General features: G+C 45.1%; 1 protein-coding gene across 1 annotated transcript in view; it reads right to left on the bottom strand.

Annotated features, from left to right (window-relative positions):
- The window catches only part of LOC138947625 (uncharacterized), a 35,426-nt gene extending 23,084 nt beyond the window's left edge, over positions 1-12,342 (bottom strand). Inside the window, exons 1-3 of the mRNA XM_070319134.1 lie at positions 11,389-12,342; positions 9,237-9,377; positions 224-358 (exon numbers count right to left, since the gene is read on the bottom strand). Of these exons, the coding sequence (XP_070175235.1) occupies positions 224-358; positions 9,237-9,377; positions 11,389-11,437 (325 nt within the window). The 5' untranslated portion in view covers positions 11,438-12,342. The remainder of the gene's footprint in view (positions 1-223; positions 359-9,236; positions 9,378-11,388) is intronic.
- Positions 12,343-12,909: the final 567 nt, after the last annotated feature.

Here is a 12,909-nt window from a genome sequence, read left to right as displayed (position 1 = left end):
CTGGAGTACAGATCCTGAAATAAAAAGTATTGTAACTAAGCATGTAACCGTATCAAATTTGAATCAAGTTTTGTTCAAACCAAATGTGGACCTGAAGGAGAAACCGTGGGGCCCAGCGGAGTCCCTGCGGCGAACTGCAGACTTCATCTCATCAACAACCTTGACAGTCTAGAATGGCAACGGGAACGCAGAAGAAGTTTAAACCTAAGAGAGTACAACTCACACATGTCAAGGTGACACCGGTCGCCATAGTAACCCGAGGAACATATACAGGCGGCACCAGCCGGGCCCCTGTCGTAGCACTGCCCGTTGACACAAGGTCCGTTGTTGAGACACGAGGCTGTGTTCACGTCCTGGTCTGCAACACAAACACCACAATATTGTGAACGCTAAATTATTAGAAATGTCTAGATGAAGCCTGTACAGAGAGGAGGATCTCATGCCTGTTTGAGGACGCCATCTTGAGGACGCCATCTTGAAACGTCTTGAAATGTCTTAACAATGTCTTGAGGACACGTCTTGGAACGTCTTGAAACGTCTTATGTCACCATCTTCGGTCACATCTTCGTCATGACGTTTCAAGATGGCGTCCCCAAGAAGCGTCCTCAAGATGTCGTCCTCAAGAGGCGTCCTCAAGATGGCGTCCTCAAGATGGTGTCCTCAAGATGGCGTCCTCAAACAGGCATGAGATCCTCCTCTCTATACTACTCCCGTTCACACACAGACGCCGCTTCTTTTCTAGTATACTATGATGGAAAAGTGGTCGAGATCGTGGCCAATCGTGGGCCAAACGTGGGAGGATCTCCAGAGCGTGGTTTGGTCGGGATTGGATCTCCTAGGTCGGGAAGCTGCTCGCTCCCCCCATAAATAAGCGTAGCCAAATGTCCCGATTTAACAGCATGGTCTTGGTAATACCCCAGTCACACATAGACGCCGCTTCTACTACGCTGGAAAAGTGTCCCAGAGCGTGGCCAATCGTGGGCAAAACGTAGGAGGATCTCCATGAGCGTGGTTTGGTCGGGGTGGGATCTGCTAGGTCGGGAAGCAACCCGCTCTACGCTTATTTTGAACTGCACAAAACAAGCGTAGCCGGGTCGTGGCGCAGTACAGTCGTGATGTAGGTTTTTTTTTAAATGTGCCATGTACTGGATTTTGACGGCGATATGTACCGATTTGATAACTTTTCAGATCGGCGTGGTCGTGGTAAGGACGTAGCGCTATGTGACTGGGGTATAAGGTCGCAGAGCTGTGTAAACGGGGTGTTAATAAAGTACGATACAAAACAATGTACGCCACTCGACCGATGGATCTTAAAAAAAAATGAACTAGATGCACAACATACAAGTCAAGAACGATAAGATGCAAACTCGAAACACATGTCGCATTGATGTATGCGGCTCCTAAATATCTTTGATTCATTGTTTTGACATTGAAATACGTGCCCGATCATTGACAAGTGCATGACATTCTTTTAAAAAGTGAGCACAGAGAACATTGTTAACGTCCTTGTATACGGGACAATGTGGTAGAATAAAGAAAATACCTACATCGTCACCATCACACACATTACTTTTACCACTTTCTTTGCAGTCTTTTTTTTGTTGACACGTAAAGGCATGCTGAAATGATTTATTGAGGGAGGTTAAGACCCGTTGTCGGCCGCTGAATGTGAATTAATCGCAGCTCACACGCACAGACAGACACACAGACACAAATACTCACACAGACAGAGACAGACGCACACATGCACGTTCACACACACACACACACACACACACACACACACACACACACACACACACACACACACACGGACGCACGCAGGCACGCACGCATGTACGCACGCACGCACGTACGCACACACACACAGACACACACACAAACACACACACACACACACACACACACACACACACACACACACACACACACACACACACGCACAATTTCTTAAGTTTAATATAACTTTCTGAGTCATCTTGCTCTTTAATTAAACTGTGGTAGCTGTTATGTTCCTCCTATTTCTGAGTGCTTGGAAACCATCAAGATTTATCTGCACAGCAACGTCATATACGACCTAACAACTCACACCTCGTTGAGGTTTACATGCCCATAAAAGCAATTTGTGAGGGCATTAAACCTCATACATTACAAGTCTTTCTGGTGTTACCTAGTATTTTGAACCTTAACCAAACTGCCTTTTGGCGTACCACCAAAGATGTGTCCATGCTTTTACACGGGATAACACATCATCCTTCTCAGGTTATCATCTAATGATGAGGTCATTATCTAATGATGAGGACATTCCTTCCCTTGTCTACACGTGACAGCTTGCTGCGGTGAATTGAACGTGTTTGCTGAAGTCATTTCTTAAAAAGCCACATGGGTTTCACGAAATTAATTCATTTAACAAAATTCCCACTGTGGACATAAAGCACTCAGCCAAGCAAAATAAATGTCGGTATGTCACCAAGTGAGGAATGGTCTCATCCTATGTAAAAGCCTTGCAAGATCTGAGACGATTAGCCTAACTGTTTACAGGATTGGTTTGGTTTGGTTTTTGGGTTTTAATGTCCCTTCAGCAGATGCTAGCTGCTATTCGAGACCTACTTACAGGAGAAGTGTGTCTTTAACGATACTTAAAGCAGAGCATCATTGCTTTCTCTTGGACAAATATAAACTTTTCAAGATCCTAGATTGTTTTTTGTGCAGAGTGGGATTTTTCGAGTGCTATGAAATAATGTCTTAACTCAAACCAGCGCAAAGTTGCCCCCCCCCCCCCCCCCACCAAAAAAAAAAAAAAATCCATTATATCCCACTTTGTACAGAAAGTGGCCAGGGTGTATACTGTGTGTACTTTTCTTTTGTGTCATGGTGGATTGATGTTCTTATCCCATGTGAAATACCCGGGATGGATCTGTGCTATTTAATTGAAGATTTGTTCCCAAAGGAAGATACCTTTACAATTTAAAGGCACAGTGTTACCCTTGCAAACCATCTCGTACATCATCACAGATCCGTCTGGACTTTGACATGCACAAAAGGCGAGCATCCTTCCACTGGAACACATACCGAAAACCAACAGCCTGGCTGCTTTCTGTGCTGAGTGGGATTTGTGTCTGAATTAATTGCACACTTTGACATCGGTTTCACTTACAACATGTGGGCGGGGATGTAGCTCAGTCGGTAGCGCGCGGGATTTGTATCCAGTTGGCCGCTGTCAGCGTGACTTCGTCCCCACGTTCGGCGAGAGATTTATTTCTCAGAGTCAACTTTGTGTGCAGACTCTCCTCGGTGTCCGAACACCCCGCCGTGTGTACACGCAAGCACAAGACCAAGTGCGCACGAAATAGATCCTGTAATCCATGTCAGAGTTCGGTGGGTTATAGAAACACGAAAATACCCAGCATGCTTCCTCCGAAAGCGGCGTATGGCTGCCTAAATGGCGGGGTAAAAACGGTCATACACGTAAAAGCCGTGGGAGTTTCAGCCCATGAACAAACAAACAAACTTACAACATGTATGTGTCCACAGTTGTACCAACTCTGCACAGAAAACTACCACTCTGTAGATTTTGGTATGTGTCCAAGTGGAACAAAACTTATTGTAAAAGCCCTGGGTGATTTGCAAGATGGTAAACAGGGGAAAAAAGGCATAATTCAAACAAAGTATACATACTTATGTCCGCACAATATTATTTGCTTGGGTAAAACATAATATGTATAGCTTTATATGAACAAAATGCCATGCACAATTTCACGTGCTCGTTTCCTATTGTGAGCGTAATCATTTCGTTATTTACTGCTAACATTAAACCCCTTTGCATAATAAGGGCCAGGGGCGTCAGTTATACAATGTCGATAAATAATAAACACCTGTCTTGTAAACACAAACCTCTGGCCTGATTATATACACGAATAAGGTCGATGTAATTAGGCACCTACAAACACCATTACTACATTAGATAATTATGATTTTATTCTAACTGCGTGTTTGATGCCAAGTCTTCTCTACTCGTGTACATTTTTATTCCTTTCTTCGCGGCGCCTGTCTGCCTCTTCGTCTTTTTGTCCTGTAATTCTGCTTGTCTGCCTGTCTGTCTGCCTGTCTGTCTGTCAGACACATGGACAGACAGACAGGCAGGCAGACAGAAAGATAGTCAGACAGAAAGACAGACAGACAGACAGACAGCCCGGAGCCACACACACAGCCACACACACACACACACACACACACACACACACACACACACACACAGACACACACACACACACACACACGCACGCACGCACATGCACACACACACCCAGCTAGCAAGCTTTCGTCGGCCGACTGACGATTTCAGTCGGGTGACGTCGTCATATGTCGTGTGTCGTCATCCGTTGTCGCGCCGATACCGTTTGACTGTGTATAAATGTACGTAATAAACCCCGACATCGGCCCGACGCAATGTTGCTGTCGATAAAATTATGCAGAGTTACGGGAGATAACAAATTGATGATCATTATTTTAACATTTGTTACGTCCCCTGTTCAAGCGTCGGTCCAGCAACGGCGTGACATTATGAGACTGACCATGCAAATGCGAAACTAAATTATTCATATTTGTTGACTTTTTCACATAGGAGTAGGATAATTAATTGTAAGTTTTATTTGCATATTTGCAATCAAATACAGCATGAGCTCAAATCATGAGTTTTACATTTTAAAAATACGCCATCATTTACTTGAAATATTCAAATAGCTTTCCTTACGGTAAACAAGATTGAGTGTGCAAATGGCTGCTGCTTTCCCGCGTGAGCGAATTTTATTTGTTTTCTTAGTTCAAGTTAATATCGAAAGAAGAGACATTTTTGGGAATGTTGGACAGCACATTGATGATATGTTATCCGAGACGAATGTCGCCTCGGGATCTCAATCTGAGTGCTGGTCCCAGTGCCACGTGGTGGCGGTGAGAATAGTTGTGTAGCCAGTGAGTCAGGCTCTTGGCAATGACAATCAGATTCAGACGTCAACTCGAGGACAACCGACGGATGGAGCGAGTAAGTGATTTCGGTTTTTTTTGGCTCTCAATGTTAGTTTTGCTGTTACAGTGAGGGGGGGGGGGGGAGTACATACTGCTGTATCTTATTCTGTATATGTAGATGTAGGTGTGTTTTGTCCTGTTACAGTGGGGGAGGGGGGTGTTGTACACACTGCTGTAAATATAGATGTAGGTGTGTTTTGTCTTGTTACAGTGGGGGGGGGGGGGGGGGGTGTGTGTACATACTGCTGTAGATGTAGGTGTGTATTGTCCTGTTACAGGGGGGGGGGGGTAACATACTTCTGTAGCTGTAGGGGGAGGGGGGGTACATACTGCAGTAGTTGTTGGTGATTTTTGCACTGTTACACTGGGGGGGGGGGGGGGGGGGGTGGAGTACATACTGCTGAATCTGTAGCTGTAAGTGTGGTTTGCACTGTTACACTTGGGGGGGGGGGGGTGTGTACATACTGATGTATCTGTAGCTGTAGGTGTGACGTGTATTGCATTGTAACACTTGGGGTGGGGGGGGGGGGTGTACATACTGATCTAGCTGTAGCTGGTGGTGTGTTTTGCACTGTTACACACTTGGGGGGGGGGGGGGTGTACATACTAACTGCTGAATCTGTAGCTGTATGTGTGTTCTGCACAGTGACACTGGGGGGGGGGGGGGGGGGGGAGGGGGTTGTACATACTGCTGAATCTGTAGCTGTAGGTGTGTTTTGTACTGTTACACTTGGGGGGGGGGGGGGGGGTGTGCATACTGATGTATATGCTTGGCGCTGGTGGACAATATTCACTTTTTTGGCCAAAAACACACTTTTTTGGCCAAAAACGTACATTATTGGCCAAAAAGTGTGTTTTTGGCCAAAAACATGTTTTGGCCAAAACTTTTAAGTGCAAAGTTTTGGCCAAAAAAATATTTGGCCAAATCTAAAACATTTGGCCAAATCTTCACTTTTTTGGCCAAATGTTTTAGATTTGGCCAAATGTTTTAGATTTGGCCAAATCTTTTTTTGGCCAAAACTTTTGCATTGAAAGTTTTGGCCAAAAAATAGTTTTGGCCAAAACTTCATTTTTTGGCCAAATCTTTGAGTACCCCTTGGCGCTGATAGACAATATTCATTTTTTTGGCCAAAAACGCCAGTTTTGGCCAAAAAAGCAAAGTTTTGGCCAAAAAAGTATAGTTTTGGCCAAAAAAGCAAAGTTTTGGCCAAAAAAGTATAGTTTTGGCCAAAAACGCCAGTTTTGGCCAAAACCGCCAGTTTTGGCCAAAACCACCAGTTTTGGCCAAAACCACCAGTTTTGGCCAAAAAAGCAAAGTTTTGGCCAAAAAAGTATAGTTTTGGCCAAAAACGCCAGTTTTGGCCAAAAAAGTGCGTTTTTGGCCAAAAAAGTGAATATTGTTCACCAGCGCCAAGCAGCTTGGCGCTGGTGGACAATATTCACTTTTTTTGGCCAAAACACACTTTTTTGGCCAAAACTGGCGGTTTTGGCCAAAAAAGCAAAGTTTTGGCCAAAAAAGTATAGTTTTGGCCAAAAACGCCAGTTTTGGCCAAAAACGCCAGTTTTGGCCAAAACCACCAGTTTTGGCCAAAAAAGTGTGTTTTTGGCCAAAATAGTGAATATTGTCCACCAGCGCCAAGCTGCTTGGCGCTGGTGGACAATATTCACTTTTTTTGCCAAAAACACACTTTTTTGGCCAAAAACGTACATTTTTGGCCAAAAAAGCAAAGTTTTGGCCAAAAAAGTATAGTTTCGGCCAAAAACGCCAGTTTTGGCCAAAACCGCCAGTTTTGGCCAAAACCGCCAGTTTTGGCCAAAAAAGTGCGTTTTTGGCCAAAAAAGTGAATATTGTTCACCAGCGCCAAGCTGCTTGGCGCTGGTGGACAATATTCACTTATTTTGCCAAAAACACACTTTTTTGGCCAAAACTGGCGGTATTGGCCAAAAAAGCAAAGTTTTGGCCAAAAAAGTATAGTTTCGGCCAAAAACGCCAGTTTTGGCCAAACCGCCAGTTTTGGCCAAAACCGCCAGTTTTGGCCAAAAAAGTGCGTTTTTGGCCAAAAAAGTGAATATTGTTCACCAGCGCCAAGCTGCTTGGCGCTGGTGGACAATATTCACTTATTTTGCCAAAAACACACTTTTTTGGCCAAAACTGGCGGTATTGGCCAAAAAAGCAAAGTTTTGGCCAAAAAAGCAAAGTTTTGGCCAAAAAGAGATTTGGCCAAAAAAGTGAATATTGTCCACCAGCGCCAGCAAATACAAAAGATTTTGCCAAAAAAAGATTTGGCCAAACAAAAAAGATTTGGCCAAAAAGTGAAGATTTGGCCAAATCTTTTTTGTTTGGCCAAATCTTTTTTTGGCAAAATCTTTTTGTGGCAGAAGTTTGGCCAAATCTCCCGTTTTAGCTAACATAAACAGTTTTGGCCAAAACTTTTACATAGAAAGTTTTGGCCCAAAAAAAGTTATAGCCAAATCTATTTTATTTGGTCAAATGTGTGGGTTGTTTTGGCCAAATCTTTGTCTTTTTTGGCCAAAACTGGCGGTTTTTGCCAAAAAAAGTGAATATTGTCCACCAGCGCCAAGCATAGATGTAACTAGCTGAAGCTGTAGGTGTGTTATGTACTGTTACAGTAGGGGGAGGGGGGGGGGGGTGAACATACTGCTGTTTTTGTAGCTGTTGGTGTGTTTTGCACACAGGGGGGGGGGGGGGGGGGGGGATTGGGGTTGTATACTGCTGTATCTGTAGCTCTAGGTGTGTTTTGCGCTCTACACGAGGGAAGGGGGTGGAGTGTTGTATGTTTGGTACTGTTACAGTGGTGGCAGCGGGGGGAGGGGGATGTACATAATTCTGAATCTGTAGCTGTAAATGAGTTTTGTACTGTTACAGTGGTGGGGGGGGGGGGGGGTTGGGGGTTGTACATACTGCTGTAGCTGTAGGTGTGTTTTGCACTGTTACTAAGGGGGAGGGGAGGTGTACATACTGCTGTAGCTGTAGCTGTAAGTAATTTTTGCACTGTTACACTTGGGGGGTTGTATATACTGCTGAATCTGTTGCTGTAGGTGTGTTTTATACTGTAATACTGAGGGGGGGGGGGGGTGTATACGGCTGTATCTGTAGCTGTAGGTGTTTTGTACTGTTACAGTGAGGGCGGTACGCGGTAGGGGCGGGGGGTTCTACATACTGCTGTATCTCTAGCTGGTGATTTGTTTTGCACTGTTACACTGGGGGGGGGGGGGGTTGTACACACTGCTGTATCTGTAGGTTTGTTTGCAACTGTAACACTGGGGGGAGGGGGGGTTATACTGCTGTAGCTGTAGCTGTAAGTGAATTTTGCACTGTTACACTTGGGGGGGGGGGGGGGTGGTGGTGGTACATACTGCTGTATCTGTAGCTGCACCCAGCCAGCAAGACATTAGCGGCCGATAGTCGGCCGAACACCCTTCAAAAAGTCGGGCAGGTGACGTCAAAAGATACGACGCGGGTGTTGGCCCGACTAACTTTTGCAAAGAGGCAACGAGGCGGCCGACAGGCGGCCGAACACCTGTACTATGGCGGCACGCATCCGGTCCGATGTTAATCGGCCCGATGGCTTGTTGGACCTGCGGCCCGACACCTTATGCCGACATCGTCCCGATGTCTTCCCGCTGAAATCGATATCTTCCCGATGTCGGCATAAGGTGTCGGACCGCAGGTCAAACAAGTCATCGGGCCGATTAACATCGGACCGGATGCGTGCCGCCATAGTGCAGGTGTTCGGCCGCCTATCGGCCGCATCGTTGCCTCTTTGCAAAAGTTAGTCGGGCCAACACCCGCGTCGTATGTTTTGACGTCACCGGCCCGACTTTTTGAAGGGTGTTCGGCCGATTATCGGCCGCTAATGTCTTGCTGGCTGGGCACACACACACACACACACACACTACCCATACACAGATTTACTGTTGCAAGGAACTGGCACTGTGGTCCCACGGTTCCAGGGTAAGCACGTAGTGACCATGAGCCAGCCATCCAGCCAGCCGTCCATCCATCCAGCAAGCAAGCCAGCCAGCAAGGCAGGCAGGCAGGCAGACAAACAGCCAGCCAGCCTGCCAGCCAGCCAGCCAGGCAGGCAGACAAACAGACAGACAGACAAACAGCCAGCCAGCCTGCCAGCCAGCCAGCCAGCCAGCCAGTCAGCCAGCCAACCAGACAGACTGACAAGACAGAGACTCACCAGAGGCAAGGACCTGGCACTGTAGCCCGATGGTTCCCGGGTAACACTGGCACTGTCCTGTGGTGTCGTTGCACGTGGCGGCGTTGAGACAGGGACTGCTGGGTCGCTGGCACGTGAACAACATCACGGTCCTACTTTTCTCTACACAAGACAAACAATTTGCCTGAGAAAAAAGGCGAACAAAGAGGGAGAGGAGGAGATGAAGAAGGAGGGGAGGAGGAGGACTTAGGGGAAGGAAGGAGAAGGAGGGAGACGATAATATGCAAACACATTTCAATACACGTGAAGAGAAAGAAAGGGGAACAGAATGAAAAAAAGACTAACTATAAACAAAGACATCACATTTTGAAAGAGAAGAAAGAGATAAGGAGGGACATAGAGATTCACAGACGGAAACAGAAAAATCAAGAAAGAGAGTAAAGAAATAAAATGAAAAGAAGGACAAAGAAGACATTGAAATGTGTTGCTGGCAGTAAGTTTACAAGGGGTTGACAAACAGAGAAAGGAAAAGAAGCGATGAGAATAAGAAATAAATCAAACATCTGCAACGGAAGACAACATCAACGAATTACAACACAGAGACTAATGCCTGTCTTACACTGTGCCGAATATCCTTGCGAATATGAACATGTTGTATTCGGCAAAAAAAGAGACGAATGGACAGGAAAAAATATTGAAAATTCGAAGCCTTACCGATCATTGCGAATGCATACAAATCCATATACGAATGTCTTGCGGATGTATTACGAATGTTGCGAGTGGCCTTACGAGTGTTGCGAGTGCTTGCAAACATTTTACGAATAAAGCGATTATGCAATTCGCATTGTTCGTAATACTGCTCTTACACTGTGCCGAATTTCCCTTGCGAATAGAATTCACCAATAATTCGTAATGATCGGGACATGGTCGCAAGACATTCGTAAATGTTCTTAACCATTCGCCACCATTCGTCTCTTGTTGCGAATATTAGCAACATGCTCCTACTATTCGCAAGGAATGCATATTCTTCAATATTCGCAAGCCATTCGTAATCATCGTAAAGGTATTCGTAGCGCTCGCAAGGCATTCGCAATGATCGGTACACATTCGCAAGCTCTCGCAACTATTCGTGAGACATTCGCAAGAAATGTGTATATGAACATGTTGTAGTTGGCACAAAAAAGAGACTAATGGACAGGAACACTATTGACCATTCGAAGCCTTACAAATCCTTGCGAATGTCTTACGAATGGTTGCGAGTGCTTGCGAATGTCTACTGATCATTGCGAATGCATACGAATCTATATTCGCAAGGATATTCGGCACAGTGTAAGACAGGCATAACGAATGTTTGCGAATGCCTTGCGAGCCTGACGAATACATTGCGATGATTACGAATGTTCGCAAGGATATTCGGCACAGTGTGAGACAGGCATAACGAATGGTTGCGAATGCCTTGCGAGCGTTACGAATACATTGCGATGATTACGAATGTCTTGCGAAATCTTACAAGTACGTTGCAAAAAAGTTAAGAATATGACTTCTTTGCGAATATTAGGAACATGTTGCTATGTTCAAAACAAGAGACGAATGGTGGCGAATGGTTAAGAACATTTACGAATGTCTTGCGACCATGTCCCGATCATTGTGAATTATTGGAAAATGCTATTCGCAAGGGCAATTCGGCACAGTGTAAGAGTAGCTTAAACGAAAGAAGAACGGAATTGCAATTGAAGACAAACGATTCAAAAAAAGCTTACGATAAAGAGGCTGAACGAAACAACACTTGCGATTGAAGACAGCGACAAAGACCTGCTAAAAAGAAGGGCGAGTAGCAAGAAATCACACATCTACCATTGAAGACAGCGACAAAGACCTGCTATTAAAGAAGGGCGAGTAGCAAGAAATCACACATCTACCATTGAAGACAGCGACAAAGACCTGCTAAAAAGAAGGGCGAGTAGCAAGAAATCACACATCTACCATTGAAGACAAAAGCAAACAAATAAAATAAAGGGACTGCACAAAATAAGAAAGGAATCAAACATCTGCAACAGAGGACAAGAGTAACGGATTGTAATAAAGAAAATGAACGAAAGAAGAAATGGCAAGGCACATTCATTAGAAAACAGAAAACAAAGAAGTGCAAAAAAGAAGACGAAAGAGTACTCACCCGCAGTTACATAGACTGTGAGAATAATGACGATGGTTAGCCGTCTCATGCTGCCTGCAGTGACCACTGCTTGTCTAATGCCTGATAAGTTTACCCTGCTTTGACCACTGTGTACTCACAGTGCACGTAAAACAAGCGAAAAGCGGTATTTTCTTTTGTCACTTTGAGGATTTTACCAACAGCAAAAACTGGCCTTGGATGGCAGTTTTTGTTTGCGGGCGCAGGCCTTAGTTCCAGAGTGAATTTGCAGGAATAGCTTTGCTACTCAACAGAAATGTTGCACTTGTAGAAGCAACAGAGCTTTTCAAGCTTGAAGTTGTTGTTGCCGTCGTCGTCGTCGTTGTTGTTGTTGTTGTTGTTGTTGTTGTTGGTGTTGTTGTCGCTGTTGTACTTGTGAGACGAAGTTTGCAAGATTTTTCAGCTGTTTCTGTGACCCTTGTTTCTTGTGTTTCAGTCGAACGGTTGATCAAATCTTATGCTGGTGTATTTTGAATTGAGTTTCCATCAACTGCACTGGACTCGCTACACCCAGCATGCACATCCAAAGAAATATACAATGCTTAGTTTTGCTTATATAGATCCGTGATCAAGAAAACGTATGACGTTTCACACGCGCTTCCTTGTCTAAATTTAAAGGGCTGTTCCCTGGAGAGTTGAACAGAATTGTCAGCAGGTCTCGTGCACAACCATTAATCTCTCCAACCAATGGACATCCAACGTGACTGCCGATATTCAAATAACGCACGATTCCAAAGATGCCAGGGAATTCACAAATTTATCACTTTGCACAAGATTATCACAGATCACAAATCTATCAATTTACACAAGAGTGTCACAGATCACACATCTATCACTTTGCACACGATTGCAAACACAAACTCGGCTGCAAAATGTTTGTCGCAGCTTTCCAGATGACATCCAGCTCTGCAAGCCACCAGCTCCTGCCCTACTCTGTCTTGTGAACACTACTCCTCCCATTGACCGTGACGACGCCTGCATTGTTGTCCTGTGTACGACACGTGGTGGCTACTCGTGCGTGTCGGCTAATTAAACGTGTGCTAAGTGGAACACTGAGGAGTGCAGTCATTTGTAATTCCTCATACCGACTGTTGGCCATCCCTGCTTCACTCTGGTCTTAAAGGGACACTCATCGCAATACACCAATTCTGGAGATAACTCTGTCGGGTTGTTATGGGTTGTGGAAGAGTTGCCTTTCCTTGGAAACTATGAGGAAAACTGCGCGTGACACTGTAGGCCAATCACTAGCAAGCGGCGTGTCTCCACACGTGGTCGGCGATCTGTGCATTGAGGGACGCGATCACATCGGCAATGCAGATATTCAGTCCGATGTGTGTACTGTCGAAGCGTTATAATGAGCGGAAAGTGCAGAAAGCACAGCTATATAGGAGCTAATTCTCACTCGAGTATCAGTTGTTTGCACGATTTCATTTGGAACAAATCTCACATCATGTGACTGGTCTACAATGTCCAGTGTACTTTGCTTCCATGTTTCCAAGGAAA

Source organism: Littorina saxatilis, linkage group LG14, assembly GCF_037325665.1.
Source record: "Littorina saxatilis isolate snail1 linkage group LG14, US_GU_Lsax_2.0, whole genome shotgun sequence".
Classification (NCBI taxonomy): domain Eukaryota; kingdom Metazoa; phylum Mollusca; class Gastropoda; order Littorinimorpha; family Littorinidae; genus Littorina; species Littorina saxatilis.
Note: the sequence above shows the minus strand (reverse complement) of the source record. Positions and strands in the feature narration are given on the sequence as shown.